Consider the following 19,701-nt stretch of genomic DNA (forward strand, 5'->3'; position numbering starts at 1 on the left):
GTGTCTCTCAGTCCCCTCCCTCTCAGGGAGATATCTGTACACTGACTGGTGACTCCCATTCCCCCCTCTCTCAGGGAGATATCTGTCCACTGGTGTCTCTCAGTCCCCTCTCTCTCAGGGTGATATCTGTACACTGACTGGTATCTCTTAGTCCCTCTCTCTCAGGGAGATATCTGTGCACTGACTGGTGTGTCTCAGTCCCCTCTCGCTCAGGGATATATCTGTCCACTGACTGGTGTCTCTCAGTCCCCTCCCTCTCGGGGAGATATCTGTACACTGACTGGTGTCTCTCATTCCCACTCTCTCAGGGTGATATCTGTGCACTGACTGGTGTCTCTCAGCCCTCTCTCTCAGGGAGATATCTGCCCACTGACTGGAGTCTCTCAGTTCCCCTCTATCAGGGAGATATCTATACACTGACTGGTGTCTCTCAATCCCCTCCCTCTCAGGGATATATCTGTACACTGACTCATGACTCCCATTCCCCTCTCTTTCAGGGAGATATCTGTACACTAAGTAGTGTCTCTCAGTCCCTCTCTCTCAGGGAGATATCTGTACACTGACTGGTGTCTTTCAGTCCCTCTCTCAGGGTGATATCTGTACACTGACTGGTGTCTTTCAGTCCCTCTCTCAGGGTGATATCTGTACACTGACTGGTATCTCTCAGTCCTTCTCTCTCAGGGAGATATCTGTACACTAAGTAGTGTCTCTCAATCCCCTCTCTCTCAGGGTGATATCTGTACACTGACTGGTGTCTCTCAGTCCCTCTCTCTCAGGGTGATATCTATACACTGACTGGTGTCTCTCAGTCCCTCTCTCTCAGGGTGATATCTGTGCACTGACTGGTGTCTTTCAGTCCCTCTCCCTCAGTGTGATTTCTGTACACTGACTGGTGTCTCTCAGCACTCTCTCTCAGGGAGATATCTGCCCACTGACTGGTGTCTCTCAGTTCCTCTCTCTCAGGGAGATATCTGTACACTGACTGGTGTCTCTCAGTCCCTCTCTCTCAGGGTGATATCTGCCCACTGACTGGTGTCTCTCAGTCCCTCTCTCTCAGGGAGATATTTGTATACTGACTGGTGTCTCTCAGTCCCTCTCTCTCAGGGAGATATCTGTACACTGACTGGTGTCTCTCAGTCCCTCTCTCAGGGAGATATCTGTACACTGACTGGTGTCTCTCAGTCCCTCTCTCTCAGGGTGATATCTATACACTGACTGGTGTCTCTCAGTCCCTCTCTCTCAGGGAGATATCTGCCCACTGACTGGTGTCTCTCAGTCCCTCTCTCTCAGGTTGATATCTGTACACTGACTGGTGTCTCTCAGTCCCTCTCTCTCAGGGAGATATTTGTATACTGACTGGTGTCTCTCTGTTCCCTTCTATCAGGGAGATATCTGTACACTGACTGGTGTCTCTCAGTCCCTCTCTCTCAGGGTGATATCTGTACACTGACTGGTGTCACTCAGTCCCTCTCTCTCAGGGTGATATCTGTACACTGACTGGTGTCTCTCAGTCCCCTCTCTTTCAGGGAGATATCTGTACACTAACTGGTGTCTCACAGTCCCTTTCCCTCATGGAGATATCTGTGCACTGACTGGTGTCTCTCAGTCCCTCTCTCTCAGGGAGATATCTGTACACTGACTGGTGTCTCTCAGTCCCTCTCCCTCAGTGTGATGTCTGTACACTGACTGGTGTCTCTCAGCCCTCTCCCTCAGGGAGATATCTGCCCACTGACTGGTGTCTCTCAGTCCCCTCTCTCTCAGAGAGATATCTGTACACTGACTGGTGTCTCTCACTTCCTCTCTCTCAGGGAGCTATCTGTGCACTGACTGGTGTCTCTCAGGATGATTTCTGTGCAGTGACTGGTGTCTCTCAGTCCCTCTCCCTCAGTGTGATTTCTGTACACTGACTGGTGTCTCTCAGTCCCTCTCTCTCTGGGTGATATCTGTACACTGACAGGTGTCTCTCAGTCCCCTCCCTCTCAGGGAGATATCTGTACACTGACTGGTGACTCCCATTCCCCCCTCTCTCAGGGAGATATCTGTCCACTGGTGTCTCTCAGTCCCCTCTCTCTCAGGGTGATATCTGTACACTGACTGGTATCTCTTAGTCCCTCTCTCTCAGGGAGATATCTGTGCACTGACTGGTGTGTCTCAGTCCCCTCTCGCTCAGGGATATATCTGTCCACTGACTGGTGTCTCTCAGTCCCCTCCCTCTCGGGGAGATATCTGTACACTGACTGGTGTCTCTCATTCCCACTCTCTCAGGGTGATATCTGTGCACTGACTGGTGTCTCTCAGCCCTCTCTCTCAGGGAGATATCTGCCCACTGACTGGAGTCTCTCAGTTCCCCTCTATCAGGGAGATATCTATACACTGACTGGTGTCTCTCAATCCCCTCCCTCTCAGGGATATATCTGTACACTGACTCATGACTCCCATTCCCCTCTCTTTCAGGGAGATATCTGTACACTAAGTAGTGTCTCTCAGTCCCTCTCTCTCAGGGAGATATCTGTACACTGACTGGTGTCTTTCAGTCCCTCTCTCAGGGTGATATCTGTACACTGACTGGTGTCTTTCAGTCCCTCTCTCAGGGTGATATCTGTACACTGACTGGTATCTCTCAGTCCTTCTCTCTCAGGGAGATATCTGTACACTAAGTAGTGTCTCTCAATCCCCTCTCTCTCAGGGTGATATCTGTACACTGACTGGTGTCTCTCAGTCCCTCTCTCTCAGGGTGATATCTATACACTGACTGGTGTCTCTCAGTCCCTCTCTCTCAGGGTGATATCTGTGCACTGACTGGTGTCTTTCAGTCCCTCTCCCTCAGTGTGATTTCTGTACACTGACTGGTGTCTCTCAGCACTCTCTCTCAGGGAGATATCTGCCCACTGACTGGTGTCTCTCAGTTCCTCTCTCTCAGGGAGATATCTGTACACTGACTGGTGTCTCTCAGTCCCTCTCTCTCAGGGTGATATCTGCCCACTGACTGGTGTCTCTCAGTCCCTCTCTCTCAGGGAGATATTTGTATACTGACTGGTGTCTCTCAGTCCCTCTCTCTCAGGGAGATATCTGTACACTGACTGGTGTCTCTCAGTCCCTCTCTCAGGGAGATATCTGTACACTGACTGGTGTCTCTCAGTCCCTCTCTCTCAGGGTGATATCTATACACTGACTGGTGTCTCTCAGTCCCTCTCTCTCAGGGAGATATCTGCCCACTGACTGGTGTCTCTCAGTCCCTCTCTCTCAGGTTGATATCTGTACACTGACTGGTGTCTCTCAGTCCCTCTCTCTCAGGGAGATATTTGTATACTGACTGGTGTCTCTCTGTTCCCTTCTATCAGGGAGATATCTGTACACTGACTGGTGTCTCTCAGTCCCTCTCTCTCAGGGTGATATCTGTACACTGACTGGTGTCACTCAGTCCCTCTCTCTCAGGGTGATATCTGTACACTGACTGGTGTCTCTCAGTCCCCTCTCTTTCAGGGAGATATCTGTACACTAACTGGTGTCTCACAGTCCCTTTCCCTCATGGAGATATCTGTGCACTGACTGGTGTCTCTCAGTCCCTCTCTCTCAGGGAGATATCTGTACACTGACTGGTGTCTCTCAGTCCCTCTCCCTCAGTGTGATGTCTGTACACTGACTGGTGTCTCTCAGCCCTCTCCCTCAGGGAGATATCTGCCCACTGACTGGTGTCTCTCAGTCCCCTCTCTCTCAGAGAGATATCTGTACACTGACTGGTGTCTCTCACTTCCTCTCTCTCAGGGAGCTCTCTGTGCACTGACTGGTGTCTCTCAGGATGATTTCTGTGCAGTGACTGGTGTCTCTCAGTCCCTCTCCCTCAGTGTGATTTCTGTACACTGACTGGTGTCTCTCAGTCCCTCTCTCTCTGGGTGATATCTGTACACTGACAGGTGTCTCTCAGTCCCCTCCCTCTCAGGGAGATATCTGTACACTGACTGGTGACTCCCATTCCCCCCTCTCTCAGGGAGATATCTGTCCACTGGTGTCTCTCAGTCCCCTCTCTCTCAGGGTGATATCTGTACACTGACTGGTATCTCTTAGTCCCTCTCTCTCAGGGAGATATCTGTGCACTGACTGGTGTGTCTCAGTCCCCTCTCGCTCAGGGATATATCTGTCCACTGACTGGTGTCTCTCAGTCCCCTCCCTCTCGGGGAGATATCTGTACACTGACTGGTGTCTCTCATTCCCACTCTCTCAGGGTGATATCTGTGCACTGACTGGTGTCTCTCAGCCCTCTCTCTCAGGGAGATATCTGCCCACTGACTGGAGTCTCTCAGTTCCCCTCTATCAGGGAGATATCTATACACTGACTGGTGTCTCTCAATCCCCTCCCTCTCAGGGATATATCTGTACACTGACTCATGACTCCCATTCCCCTCTCTCTCAGGGAGATATCTGTACACTAAGTAGTGTCTCTCAGTCCCTCTCTCTCAGGGAGATATCTGTACACTGACTGGTGTCTTTCAGTCCCTCTCTCAGGGTGATATCTGTACACTGACTGGTGTCTTTCAGTCCCTCTCTCAGGGTGATATCTGTACACTGACTGGTATCTCTCAGTCCTTCTCTCTCAGGGAGATATCTGTACACTAAGTAGTGTCTCTCAGTCCCCTCTCTCTCAGGGAGATATCTGCCCACTGACTGGTGTCTCTCAGTTCCTCTCTCTCAGGGAGATATCTGTACACTGACTGGTGTCTCTCAGTCCCTCTCTCTCAGGGTGATATCTGCCCACTGACTGGTGTCTCTCAGTCCCTCTCTCTCAGGGAGATATTTGTATACTGACTGGTGTCTCTCAGTCCCTCTCTCTCAGGGAGATATCTGTACACTGACTGGTGTCTCTCAGTCCCTCTCTCAGGGAGATATCTGTACACTGACTGGTGTCTCTCAGTCCCTCTCTCTCAGGGTGATATCTATACACTGACTGGTGTCTCTCAGTCCCTCTCTCTCAGGGAGATATCTGCCCACTGACTGGTGTCTCTCAGTCCCTCTCTCTCAGGTTGATATCTGTACACTGACTGGTGTCTCTCAGTCCCTCTCTCTCAGGGAGATATTTGTATACTGACTGGTGTCTCTCAGTCCCTCTCTCTCAGGGAGATATCTGCCCACTGACTGGTGTCTCTCAGTCCCTCTCTCTCAGGGTGATATCTGTGCACTGACTGGTGTCTTTCAGTCCCTCTCCCTCAGTGTGATTTCTGTACACTGACTGGTGTCTCTCAGCACTCTCTCACAGGGAGATATCTGCCCACTGACTGGTGTCTCTCAGTTCCTCTCTCTCAGGGAGATATCTGTACACTGACTGGTGTCTCTCAGCCCTCTCTCTCAGGGAGATATCTGTACACTGACTGGTGTCTCTCAGTCCCTCTCTCTCAGGGTGATATCTATACACTGACTGGTGTCTCTCAGTCCCTCTCTCTCAGGGAGATATTTGTATACTGACTGGTGTCTCTCAGTCCCTCTCTCTCAGGGAGATATCTGTGCACTGACTGGTGTCTCTCAGTCCCTCTCTCAGGGAGATATCTGTACACTGACTGGTGTCTCTCAGTCCCTCTCTCTCAGGGTGATATCTATACACTGACTGGTGTCTCTCAGTCCCTCTCTCTCAGGGAGATATCTGCCCACTGACTGGTGTCTCTCAGTCCCTCTCTCTCAGGTTGATATCTGTACACTGACTGGTGTCTCTCAGTCCCTCTCTCTCAGGGTGATATCTGTGCACTGACTGGTGTCTCTCAGTCCCTCTCCCTCAGTGTGATTTCTGTACACTGACTGGTGTCTCTCAGCCCTCTCTCTCAGGGAGATATCTGTACACTGACTGGTGTCTCTCAGTCCCTCTCTCTGAGGGTGATATCTGTACACTGACTGGTGTCTCTCAGTCCCTCTCTCTCAGGTTGATATCTGTACACTGACTGGTGTCTCTCAGTCCCTCTCTCTCAGGGTGATATCTGTACACTGACTGGTGTCTCTCAGTCCCTCTCTCTCAGGGTGATATCTGTACACTGACTGGTGTCTCTCAGTCCCCTCTCTCTCAGGGAGATATCTGTACACTGACTGGTGTCTCACAGTCCCTTTCCCTCAGGCAGATATCTGTGCACTGACTGGTGTCTCTCAGTCCCTCTCTCTCAGGGAGATATCTGTACACTGACTGGTGTCTCTCAGTCCCTCTCCCTCTGTGTGATTTCTGTACACTGACTGGTGTCTCTCAGCCCTCTCCCTCAGGGAGATATCTGCCCACTGACTGGTGTCTCTCAGTTCCCCTCTATCAGGGAGATATCTGTACACTGACTGGTGTCTCTCAGTCCCCTCCCTCCCAGGGAGATATCTGTGCACTGACTGGTGACTCCCATTCCACCCTCTCTCAGGGAGATATCTGTCTACTGGTGTCTCTCAGTCCCCTCTCTCTCAGGGTGACATCTGTACACTGACTGGTATCTCTCAGACCCTGTCTCTCAGGGAGATATCTGTACACTAACTAGTGTCTCTCAGTCCCTCTCCCTAAGGGTGATATCAGTACACAGACTGGTGTCTCTCAGTCCCCTCTCTCTCAGGGTGATATCTGTGCACTGACTGGTGTCTTCTGTCCCTCTCTGTCAGGGTGATATCTGTACACTGACTGGTGTCTCTCAGTCCCCTCTCTCTCAGGGAGATATCTGTACAGTGACTGGTGTCTCTCAGTCCCTCTCTCTCAGGGAGATATCTGTGCACTGACTGGTGTCTCTCAGGGTGATTTCTGTACACTGACTGGTGTCTCTCAGTTCCTCTCTCTCAGGGAGATATCTGTACACTGACTGGTGTCTCTCAGTCCCCTCCCTCTCAGGAAGATATCTGTACACTGACTGGTGTCTCTCAGCCCTCTCTCTCAGGGTGATATCCGTACACTGACTGGTGTCTCTCAGTCCCCTCCCTCTCAGGGAGATATCTGTACACTGGCTGGTGTCTCTCAGTCCCTCTCTCTCGGGGTGATATCCGTACACTGACTGGTGTCTCTCAGTCCCTCTCTCTCGGGGTGATATCCGTACACTGACTGGTGTCTCTCAGTCCCCTCCCTCTCAGGGAGATATCTGTACACTGGCTGGTGTCTCTCAGTCCCTCTCTCTCGGGGTGATATCTGTACACTGACTGGTGTCTCTCAGTCCCCTCCCTCTCAGGGAGATATCTGTACACTGGCTGGTGTCTCTCAGTCCCTCTCTCTCGGGGTGATATCCGTACACTGACTGGTGTCTCTCAGTCCCCTCCCTCTCAGGGAGATATCTGTACACTGGCTGGTGTCTCTCAGTCCCTCTCTCTCGGGGTGATATCTGTACACTGACTGGTGTCTCTCAGTCCCTCTCTCTCAGGGTGATATCTGTACACTGACTGGTGTCTCTCAGCCCTCTCTCTCAGGGAGATATCTGTACACTGACTGGTGACTCTCAGTCCCTCTCTCATGGTGATATCTGTACACTGACTGGTATCTCTCAGACCCTCTCTCACGGTAATATCTGTACACTGACTGGTGTCTCTCAGTCCCCCTCTCTCAGGGTGATATCTGTACACTGACTGGTGTCTCTCAGGGTGATATCTGTACACTGACTGGTGACTCTCCGTCCCTCTCTCATGGTGATATCTGTACACTGACTGGTGTCTCTCAGTCCCTCTCTGTTTAGGGTGAGATCTGTACACTGACTGGTGACTCACTGTCCCCCCCTTTCCAGGAAAGCAAAGCCTAATTGATGGATAATGAAGCCTCAATTACCTGAAGCTCAATGCCAAAGTAGGTCGCAGAAGGCTGCTTGGGTGTCCCGATGGACCCTCGGTAACGGACAACTCCCGGGGCCTTCTCCTCCGAGAATGAGGAGATCCGCACGCGGACCTTCGACCCTGGCTGCAGCCTGTTGACCCAGGCCAGCCGCGGCCCACTGAAGGCCAGCTCCAGCCTCTCTTGCGGGTCAGTCACCGCTAGCAGCAGGTCGAAGGTCGCCCGGTCCAGCTGCCTCACCTCCCTCTCCTCCACCAGCAGGGCCTCCCCCGACTCGAGGGCCCTGAGGTGCAGCTGGCCCTTCCTGTTCGCTTCGCGGGGCGGCCGGGCCTGTTCTCCAGCTGCCGTCAGCAGGCTGCCCCTGGCGACCTGCGACCTGGCGGGATGCTTGGCCAGGATGTAGAGTGGGCCTGCTAGTCTCGTGCCGCTTCCCCGGGCCTCCATCTTAAAATGGAAAGCAGCCATCAGAGTCTTGATTTCAAAACAGTGCCCCATTTCTTTTTTCTTCCCTCCTCCCTCACCGCTGCCCCTTCATCCCCTCCTCACCCGTCATTCCTCCCTCTGCTCCTTCCCTCCCCTCATGCTGGTGCCCCACCAGCACCTCGCCTAACTGGTCCCGTTCCCTGCACACCAGCCCAGACAGTGAGGGCAAGGAAGATGTTCGACCGTGAGGAGCCTGTCGATCCTGTTATCGACTGACCAGTATCACTACCCCGCCAACGACCCAGAATTCACTGGATTACAAAGAAAAAACACAGGCCATTCAGTCTATGCTGGTGTTTATGCACCTCAACCACTCCCTGTGGTAGTGAGTTCCACATTCTCACCACATTCTGGGTAAAGATGTCTCTCCTGAATTACCTATTGAATTTACCAGAGTCTACATTTACATCTGTAGGCCACAAGCGGAGATGGTGCAGTGGTCAAGTCACTGGACTAGTAATCCAAAGGCCAATGCCCCGGGACGTGGGCTCAATTCCCACCTTGGCAGCTGCTGGAATTCAAATCCAATTAATTCATGAAATTTAAGTCTTGAAAATCCAGAATTGAAAGCTGGTGTCATGAGGCGATCAGCAATTATTGTAAAAACCCATCTGGTTCACAAATGTCCTTTAGGGAAGGAAATCTGCCATCCTTACTCGGTCTGGCCTACATGTGACTCCAGACCCACAGCAATGTGGTTGACTCTAACCTGCCCTCTGAAATGGCCCAGCAAGCCACTCTGATGTCAAGGGCATTTTTTAAACATCCTCTCTACGTCTAGCCTTTCGAGCCATTTCACAATTTCAAAGCCCTCTATGGGGTCACCTTTAACCCTCTCTTTCGTTCGGGAAAACAACCACAGCCTGTTCAGACAGTCCGCCTCTCTTTCTGCCTTTAAGGCACACCTTCAGTCCTACCTCTGTGACCGAGCTTGCGATCACCCGCCCTGTGTGGCTCAGGTGTCAAACTCTGTTTGATAATCGCTCCTGTGAAGCACCTTGGGACGTTTTTACAGTGTCAACAGGCGCTATATAAATACAAGCGGTTGTTGTGCAATCCTCGATTTTTAACCCCCTCGCTATAGCCCAAGGGAGGGCGCAGCTCATTCACAGCCCCCGTACCTCCAGTTTGCAGCTGGGATCAGCTCATTTAGCACACTGCCCGAGTGCCTGGGCCACTCGAACGGCAGAATTAAGAGCCCTGGCTGGAACCACGCCGAACGTGGGTATAAACCCCTGTTTAAATTCACTTGCTCCAAATCAAACCTCCCGTGTCTCGACAATGCTCGCCCCACCCCCACACACACACAAGAGGAGGGTCCAGCAGACGAGACACTTCCTCTCCACACCGCTCTCCTCCATAGCACTCAGCACCAATCCAGCGAGAGAGAGCAACAGAGGAGAACTGAAAACTGTTCACATTAGCTGCTCAGGGAAGAGGGCAGACAGGGAGTCAGTCACCCGCTCTCCCCTGCCCTGAACCCCTTCTTCCTTTTCCAGGTCCCCAGACCACAGCACTGGCTGGGTCGCCTCTGGTGCCCTCCTTGCCACCCCCGACCCAACTCCTTACCCTGCAATACTTGCAGCCACCTCTCTGTCTATCCCGTCTGGACTGCAACCATCACACAAACACCCTCTCATCAAAGAAGAACAAGAGACTTCAAACTTCCAGTCAAACGCTCAGCAAGTGGATAGGGGGCGTGGCCAAGGTGGCAACGCGGAAGCGCCAGGATCCCGCCCACAGGTCGGTTGACGTGCCCTGCACCAATCAGCAACAGGGGAGGCGACCACCCTGACCAATAGCAGCGCGCTGGGCGGGGCATGCATACGTCATCACACAACTGGAAATCCCCGAGCAGACGATGGGGGAAATACCTTAAAGGGGCAGCCAGCTGACGCCGGATAAATTACAAAGCGCAGGGAAATTAAACGGCAACGCGTCCGTCGTTCAAACTGCAGCGTCTAATTGACTTACTGTTCAACCCTGCAAAATTTCTGACTCACATCGATGTCAAAATGTAAAATTTGAAATCAACTCTTTGGAAATTGAATGAATGGATGACAGGCTAGATTCGAATCGAATAAAAGCAAAATACTGCGGATGCTGGAAATCTGAAACAAAAACAAGAAATGCTGGATTCACTCAGCAGGTCTGGCAGCATCTGTGGAAAGAGAAGCAGAGTTAACGTTTCGGGTCAGTGACCCTTCTTCGGAACTGACAAATATTAGAAAAGTCACAGATTATAAACAAGTGAGGTGGGGGTTGGGCAAGAGATAACAAAGGAGAAGGTGCAGATTGGACCAGGCCACATAGCTGACCAAAAGGTCACGGAGCAAAGGCAAACAATATGTTAATGGTGTGTTGAAAGACAAAGCATTAGTACAGAATAGGTGTGAATATACTGAATATTGAACATCAGCAAGTGCAAACCTGAAGAAAAACAACCTGAAAAAAACAGTGGGTAAGCAAACTGAACAAACTAAGATGAAATGAAATAAATGCAAAAAAAGATTGTAAAAAATGTAAAAAGTTCCTCGAGCATCTCATCTACCGATTAGGCACACTACTGCCTGCCGGACTGAACATTGAGTTCAATAATTTCAGAGCATGACAGCCCCCCACTTTACTTTCATTTTTAGTCATTTTTAGTTATTTTTTCTTCCTTTTTTTTTTTGCATTCCTTTTTACATTTTTTACAATCTTTTTTTGCATTTATTTCATTTCATCTTAGTTTGTTCAGTTTGCTTACCCACTGTTTTTTTCAGGTTGTTTTTCTTCAGGTTTGCACTTGCTGATGTTCAATATTCAGTATATTCACACCTATTCTGTACTAATGCTTTGTCTTTCAACACACCATTAACATATTGTTTGCCTTTGCTCCGTGACCTTTTGGTCAGCTATGTGGCCTGGTCCAATCTGCACCTTCTCCTTGGTTATCTCTTGCCCAACCCCCACCTCACTTGTTTATAATCTGTGACTTTTCTAATATTTGTCAGTTCCGAAGAAGGGTCACTGACCCGAAACGTTAACTCTGCTTCTCTTTCCACAGATGCTGCCAGACCTGCTGAGTGAATCCAGCATTTCTAGATTCTAATCGAGGTGTTCTGGTGGTTTATATATAGAATAACAGATACCCGGGAGTGAGTTACAGACTGGAATCTAATCGAGGGTTCGGGTGGTTTATATATAGAATTACAGATACCCGGGAGTGAGTTACAGACTGGAACCTAATCGAGGGGTTCGGGTGGTTTATATATAGAATAACAGATACCCGGGAGTGAGTTACAGACTGGAATCTAATCGAGGGGTTCGGGTGGTTTATATACAGAATACCAGATACTCGGGAGTGAATTACAGACTGGAATCTAATCGAGGGGTTCGGGTGGTTTATATACAGAATAAAGGATACCCGGGAGTGAGTGACAGACTGGAATCTAATCGAGGGGTTCGGGTGGTTTATATATAGAATAACAGATACCGGGGAGTGAGTTACAGACTGGAATCTAATCGAGGGGTTCGGGTGGTTTGTATATAGAATAACAGATACCCGGGAGTGAGTTACAGACTGGAATCTAATCGAGGTGTTTGGGTGGTTTAAATATAGAATAACAGATACCCGGGAGTGAGTTACAGACTGGAATCTAATCGAGGGTTTCGGGTGGTTTATATATAGAATAACAGATATCCTGGAGTGAGTTACAGACTGGAATCTAATCGAGGGGTTCGGGTGGTTTATATATAGAATAACAGATACCGGGGAGTGAGTTACAGACTGGAATCTAATTGAGGGGTTCGGGTGGTTTATACATAGAATAACAGATACCCGGGAGTGAGTTACAGACTGGAATCTAATCGAGGGGTTCGGGTGGTTTATCTACAGAATAACAGATACCCGGGAGTGAGTTACAGACTGGAATCTAATCGAGGGGTTCGGGTGGTTTATATACAGAATAACAGATACCCGGGAGTGAGTTACAGACTGGAATCTAATCGAGGGTTTCGGGTGGTTTATATATAGAATAACAGACATCCTGGAGTGAGTTACAGACTGGAATCTAATCGAGGGGTTCGGGTGGTTTATATATAGAATAACAGATACCCGGGAGTGAGTTACAGACTGGAATCTAATCGAGGGGTTCGGGTGGTTTATATATAGAATAACAGATACCCGGGAGTGAGTTACAGACTGGAATCTAATCGAGGGGTTCGGGTGGTTTATATATAGAATAACAGATACCCGGGAGTGAGTTACAGACTGGAATCTAATCGAGGGGTTCGGGTGGTTTATATACAGAATAACAGATACCCGGGAGTGAGTTACAGACTGGAATCTAATCGAGGGGTTCGGGTGGTTTATATACAGAATAACAGATACCCGGGAGTGAGTGACAGACTGGAATCTAATCGAGGGGTTCGGGTGGTTTATATACAGAATAACAGATACCCGGGAGTGAGTTACAGACTGGAATCTAATCGAGGGTTTCGGGTGGTTTATATATAGAATAACAGACATCCTGGAGTGAGTTACAGACTGGAATCTAATCGAGGGGTTCGGGTGGTTTATATATAGAATAACAGATACCCGGGAGTGAGTTACAGACTGGAATCTAATCGAGGGGTTCGGGTGGTTTATATATAGAATAACAGATACCCGGGAGTGAGTTACAGACTGGAATCTAATCGAGGGGTTCGGGTGGTTTATATATAGAATAACAGATACCCGGGAGTGAGTTACAGACTGGAATCTAATCGAGGGGTTCGGGTGGTTTATATACAGAATAACAGATACCCGGGAGTGAGTTACAGACTGGAATCTAATCGAGGGGTTCGGGTGGTTTATATACAGAATAACAGATACCCGGGAGTGAGTGACAGACTGGAATCTAATCGAGGGGTTCGGGTGGTTTATATACAGAATAACAGATACCCGGGAGTGAGTTACAGACTGGAATCTAATCAAGGGGTTCGGGTGGTTTATATACAGAATAACAGATACCCGGGAGTGAGTTACAGACTGGAATCTAATCGAGGGGTTCGGGTGGTTTATCTACAGAATAACAGATACCCGGGAGTGAGTTACAGACTGGAATCTAATCGAGGGGTTCGGGTGGTTTATATACAGAATAACAGATACCCGGGAGTGAGTTACAGACTGGAATCTAATCGAGGGTTTCGGGTGGTTTATATATAGAATAACAGATATCCTGGAGTGAGTTACAGACTGGAATCTAATCGAGGGGTTCGGGTGGTTTATATATAGAATAACAGATACCGGGGAGTGAGTTACAGACTGGAATCTAATCGAGGGGTTCGGGTGGTTTATACATAGAATAACAGATATCCTGGAGTGAGTTACAGACTGGAATCTAATCGAGGGGTTCGGGTGGTTTGTATATAGAATAACAGATACCCGGGAGTGAGTTACAGACTGGAATCTAATCGAGGTGTTTGGGTGGTTTAAATATAGAATAACAGATACCCGGGAGTGAGTTACAGGCTAGATTCTAATCGAGGGGTTCGGGTGATTTATATATAGAATAACAGATACCCGGGAGTGAGTTACAGACTGGAATCTAATTGAGGGGTTCGGGTGGTTTATATATAGAATAACAGATACTGGGGAGTGAGTTACAGACTGGAATCTAATCGAGGGGTTCGGGTTGTTTATACATAGAATCACAGATATCCTGGAGTGAGTTACAGACTGGAATCTAATCCAGGGGTTCGGGTGGTTTATACATAGAATAACAGATATCCTGGAGTGAGTTACAGACTGGAATCTAATCGAGGGGTTCGGGTGGTTTATATATAGAATAACTGATACCCGGGAGTGCCTTACAGACTGGAATCTAATCCAGGGGTTCGGGTGGTTTATATATAGAATAACAGATATCCTGGAGTGAGTTACAGACTGGAATCTAATCGAGGGGTTCGGGTGGTTTATATATAGAATAACAGATACCCGGGAGTGAGTTACAAACTGGAATCTAATCGAGGGGTTCGGGTGGTTTATATATAGAATAACAGATACCCGGGAGTGAGTTACAAACTGGAATCTAATCGAGGGGTTCGGGTGGTTTATATATAGAATAACAGATAACCGGGAGTGAGTTAAAAACTGGAATCTAATCGAGGGGTTCGGGTGGTTTATATATAGAATAACAGATACCCGGGAGTGAGTTACAAACTGGAATCTAATCGAGGGGTTCGGGTGGTTTATATATAGAATAACAGATACCCGGGAGTGAGTTACAAACTGGAATCTAATCGAGGGGTTCGGGTGGTTTATATATAGAATAACAGATACCCGGGAGTGAGTTACAAACTGGAATCTAATCGAGGGGTTCGGGTGGTTTATATAGAGAACAACAGATACCCGGGAGTGAGTTACAGACTGGAATCTAATCGAGGGGTTCTGGTGGTTTCTATATAGAATAACAGATACCCGGGAGTGAGTTACAGACTGGAATCTAATCGAGGGGTTCGGGTGGTTTATATATAGAATAACAGATACCCGGGAGTGAGTTACAAACTGGAATCTAAACGAGGGGCTCGGGTGGTTTATATATAGAATAACAGATACCCGGGAGTGAGTTACAGACTGGAATCTAATCGAGGGGTTCGGGTGGTTTATATATAGAATAACAGATACCCGAGAGTGAGTTACAGACTGGATTCTAATCGAGGGGCTCGGGTGGTTTATATATAGAATAACAGATACCCGGGAGTGAGTTACAGACTGGAATCTAATCGAGGGGTTCGGGTGGTTTATATATAGAATAACAGATACCCGGGAGTGAGTTACAGACTGGAATCTAATCGAGGGGTTCGGGTGGTTTATATATAGAATAACAGATACCCGGGAGTGAGTTACAGACTGGAATCTAATCGAGGGGTTCGGGTGGTTTATATACAGAATAACAGATACCCGGGAGTGAGTTACAGACTGGAATCTAATCGAGGGTTTCGGGTGGTTTATATATAGAATAACAGATATCCTGGAGTGAGTTACAGACTGGAATCTAATCGAGGGGTTCGGGTGGTTTATATATAGAATAACAGATACCCGGGAGTGAGTTACAGACTGGAATCTAATCGAGGGGTTCGGGTGGTTTATATATAGAATAACAGATACCCGGGAGTGAGTTACAGACTGGAATCTAATCGAGGGGTTCGGGTGGTTTATATATAGAATAACAGATACCCGGGAGTGAGTTACAGACTGGAATCTAATCGAGGGGTTCGGGTGGTTTATATACAGAATAACAGATACCCGGGAGTGAGTTACAGACTGGAATCTAATCGAGGGGTTCGGGTGGTTTATATACAGAATAACAGATACCCGGGAGTGAGTGACAGACTGGAATCTAATCGAGGGGTTCGGGTGGTTTATATACAGAATAACAGATACCCGGGAGTGAGTTACAGACTGGAATCTAATCGAGGGGTTCGGGTGGTTTATAAACAGAATAACAGATACCCGGGAGTGAGTTACAGACTGGAATCTAATCGAGGGGTTCGGGTGGTTTATCTACAGAATAACAGATACCCGGGAGTGAGTTACAGACTGGAATCTAATCGAGGGGTTCGGGTGGTTTATATACAGAATATCAGATACCCGGGAGTGAGTTACAGACTGGAATCTAATCGAGGGGTTCGGGTTGTTTATACATAGAATCACAGATATCCTGGAGTGAGTTACAGACTGGAATCTAATCCAGGGGTTCGGGTGGTTTATACATAGAATAACAGATATCCTGGAGTGAGTTACAGACTGGAATCTAATCGAGGGGTTCGGGTGGTTTATATATAGAATAACTGATACCCGGGAGTGCCTTACAGACTGGAATCTAATCCAGGGGTTCGGGTGGTTTATATATAGAATAACAGATATCCTGGAGTGAGTTACAGACTGGAATCTAATCGAGGGGTTCGGGTGGTTTATATATAGAATAACAGATACCCGGGAGTGAGTTACAAACTGGAATCTAATCGAGGGGTTCGGGTGGTTTATATATAGAATAACAGATACCCGGGAGTGAGTTACAAACTGGAATCTAATCGAGGGGTTCGGGTGGTTTATATATAGAATAACAGATAACCGGGAGTGAGTTAAAAACTGGAATCTAATCGAGGGGTTCGGGTGGTTTATATATAGAATAACAGATACCCGGGAGTGAGTTACAAACTGGAATCTAATCGAGGGGTTCGGGTGGTTTATATATAGAATAACAGATACCCGGGAGTGAGTTACAAACTGGAATCTAATCGAGGGGTTCGGGTGGTTTATATATAGAATAACAGATACCCGGGAGTGAGTTACAAACTGGAATCTAATCGAGGGGTTCGGGTGGTTTATATAGAGAACAACAGATACCCGGGAGTGAGTTACAGACTGGAATCTAATCGAGGGGTTCTGGTGGTTTCTATATAGAATAACAGATACCCGGGAGTGAGTTACAGACTGGAATCTAATCGAGGGGTTCGGGTGGTTTATATATAGAATAACAGATACCCGGGAGTGAGTTACAAACTGGAATCTAAACGAGGGGCTCGGGTGGTTTATATATAGAATAACAGATACCCGGGAGTGAGTTACAGACTGGAATCTAATCGAGGGGTTCGGGTGGTTTATATATAGAATAACAGATACCCGAGAGTGAGTTACAGACTGGATTCTAATCGAGGGGCTCGGGTGGTTTATATATAGAATAACAGATACCCGGGAGTGAGTTACAGACTGGAATCTAATCGAGGGGTTCGGGTGGTTTATATATAGAATAACAGATACCCGGGAGTGAGTTACAGACTGGAATCTAATCGAGGGGTTCGGGTGGTTTATATATAGAATAACAGATACCCGGGAGTGAGTTACAGACTGGAATCTAATCGAGGGGTTCGGGTGGTTTATATACAGAATAACAGATACCCGGGAGTGAGTTACAGACTGGAATCTAATCGAGGGTTTCGGGTGGTTTATATATAGAATAACAGATATCCTGGAGTGAGTTACAGACTGGAATCTAATCGAGGGGTTCGGGTGGTTTATATATAGAATAACAGATACCCGGGAGTGAGTTACAGACTGGAATCTAATCGAGGGGTTCGGGTGGTTTATATATAGAATAACAGATACCCGGGAGTGAGTTACAGACTGGAATCTAATCGAGGGGTTCGGGTGGTTTATATATAGAATAACAGATACCCGGGAGTGAGTTACAGACTGGAATCTAATCGAGGGGTTCGGGTGGTTTATATACAGAATAACAGATACCCGGGAGTGAGTTACAGACTGGAATCTAATCGAGGGGTTCGGGTGGTTTATATACAGAATAACAGATACCCGGGAGTGAGTGACAGACTGGAATCTAATCGAGGGGTTCGGGTGGTTTATATACAGAATAACAGATACCCGGGAGTGAGTTACAGACTGGAATCTAATCGAGGGGTTCGGGTGGTTTATAAACAGAATAACAGATACCCGGGAGTGAGTTACAGACTGGAATCTAATCGAGGGGTTCGGGTGGTTTATCTACAGAATAACAGATACCCGGGAGTGAGTTACAGACTGGAATCTAATCGAGGGGTTCGGGTGGTTTATATACAGAATAACAGATACCCGGGAGTGAGTTACAGACTGGAATCTAATCGAGGGGTTCGGGTTGTTTATACATAGAATCACAGATATCCTGGAGTGAGTTACAGACTGGAATCTAATCCAGGGGTTCGGGTGGTTTATACATAGAATAACAGATATCCTGGAGTGAGTTACAGACTGGAATCTAATCGAGGGGTTCGGGTGGTTTATATATAGAATAACTGATACCCGGGAGTGCCTTACAGACTGGAATCTAATCCAGGGGTTCGGGTGGTTTATATATAGAATAACAGATATCCTGGAGTGAGTTACAGACTGGAATCTAATCGAGGGGTTCGGGTGGTTTATATATAGAATAACAGATACCCGGGAGTGAGTTACAAACTGGAATCTAATCGAGGGGTTCGGGTGGTTTATATATAGAATAACAGATACCCGGGAGTGAGTTACAAACTGGAATCTAATCGAGGGGTTCGGGTGGTTTATATATAGAATAACAGATAACCGGGAGTGAGTTAAAAACTGGAATCTAATCGAGGGGTTCGGGTGGTTTATATATAGAATAACAGATACCCGGGAGTGAGTTACAAACTGGAATCTAATCGAGGGGTTCGGGTGGTTTATATATAGAATAACAGATACCCGGGAGTGAGTTACAAACTGGAATCTAATCGAGGGGTTCGGGTGGTTTATATATAGAATAACAGATACCCGGGAGTGAGTTACAAACTGGAATCTAATCGAGGGGTTCGGGTGGTTTATATAGAGAACAACAGATACCCGGGAGTGAGTTACAGACTGGAATCTAATCGAGGGGTTCTGGTGGTTTCTATATAGAATAACAGATACCCGGGAGTGAGTTACAGACTGGAATCTAATCGAGGGGTTCGGGTGGTTTATATATAGAATAACAGATACCCGGGAGTGAGTTACAAACTGGAATCTAAACGAGGGGCTCGGGTGGTTTATATATAGAATAACAGATACCCGGGAGTGAGTTACAGACTGGAATCTAATCGAGGGGTTCGGGTGGTTTATATATAGAATAACAGATACCCGAGAGTGAGTTACAGACTGGATTCTAATCGAGGGGCTCGGGTGGTTTATATATCGAATAACAGATACCCGGGAGTGAGTTACAGACTGGAATCTAATCGAGGGGTTCGGGTGGTTTATATATAGAATAACAGATACCCGGGAGTGAGTTACAGACTGGAATCTAATCGAGGGGTTCGGGTGGTTTATATATAGAATAACAGATACCCGGGAGTGAGTTACAGACTGGAATCTAATCGAGGGGTTCGGGTGGTTTATATACAGAATAACAGATACCCGGGAGTGAGTTACAGACTGGAATCTAATCGAGGGTTTCGGGTGGTTTATATATAGAATAACAGATATCCTGGAGTGAGTTACAGACTGGATTCTAATCGAGGGGCTCGGGTGGTTTATATATCGAATAACAGATACCCGGGAGTGAGTTACAGACTGGAATCTAATCGAGGGGTTCGGGTGGTTTATATATAGAATAACAGATACCCGGGAGTGAGTTACAGACTGGAATCTAATCGAGGGGTTCGGGTGGTTTATATATAGAATAACAGATACCCGGGAGTGAGTTACAGACTGGAATCTAATCGAGGGGTTCGGGTGGTTTATATACAGAATAACAGATACCCGGGAGTGAGTTACAGACTGGAATCTAATCGAGGGTTTCGGGTGGTTTATATATAGAATAACAGATATCCTGGAGTGAGTTACAGACTGGAATCTAATCGAGGGGTTCGGGTGGTTTATATATAGAATAACAGATACCCGGGAGTGAGTTACAGACTGGAATCTAATCGAGGGGTTCGGGTGGTTTATA

The 19,701-nt window shown here is 47.6% G+C and overlaps 1 protein-coding gene across 2 annotated transcripts in view; it reads right to left on the reverse strand.

Annotated features, from left to right (window-relative positions):
- LOC137349094 (ubiquitin carboxyl-terminal hydrolase CYLD-like) overlaps positions 1 to 9,927 on the reverse strand; it is a 53,615-nt gene extending 43,688 nt beyond the window's left edge. The window contains exons 1-2 of one of the 2 annotated variants that reach the window (XM_068014428.1): positions 9,806 to 9,927; positions 7,751 to 8,197 (exon numbers count right to left, since the gene is read on the reverse strand). In XM_068014428.1, coding sequence (XP_067870529.1) covers positions 7,751 to 8,197 — 447 coding nt within the window. In that variant the 5' untranslated portion in view covers positions 9,806 to 9,927. Of the gene's footprint in view, positions 1 to 7,750; positions 8,198 to 9,357; positions 9,462 to 9,805 lie in introns of those variants that run through there. The other variant, XM_068014429.1, reaches the window with a different exon arrangement.
- Positions 9,928 to 19,701: the final 9,774 nt, after the last annotated feature.

Source organism: Heterodontus francisci, chromosome 34 (assembly GCF_036365525.1).
Source record: "Heterodontus francisci isolate sHetFra1 chromosome 34, sHetFra1.hap1, whole genome shotgun sequence".
NCBI lineage: Eukaryota > Metazoa > Chordata > Chondrichthyes > Heterodontiformes > Heterodontidae > Heterodontus > Heterodontus francisci.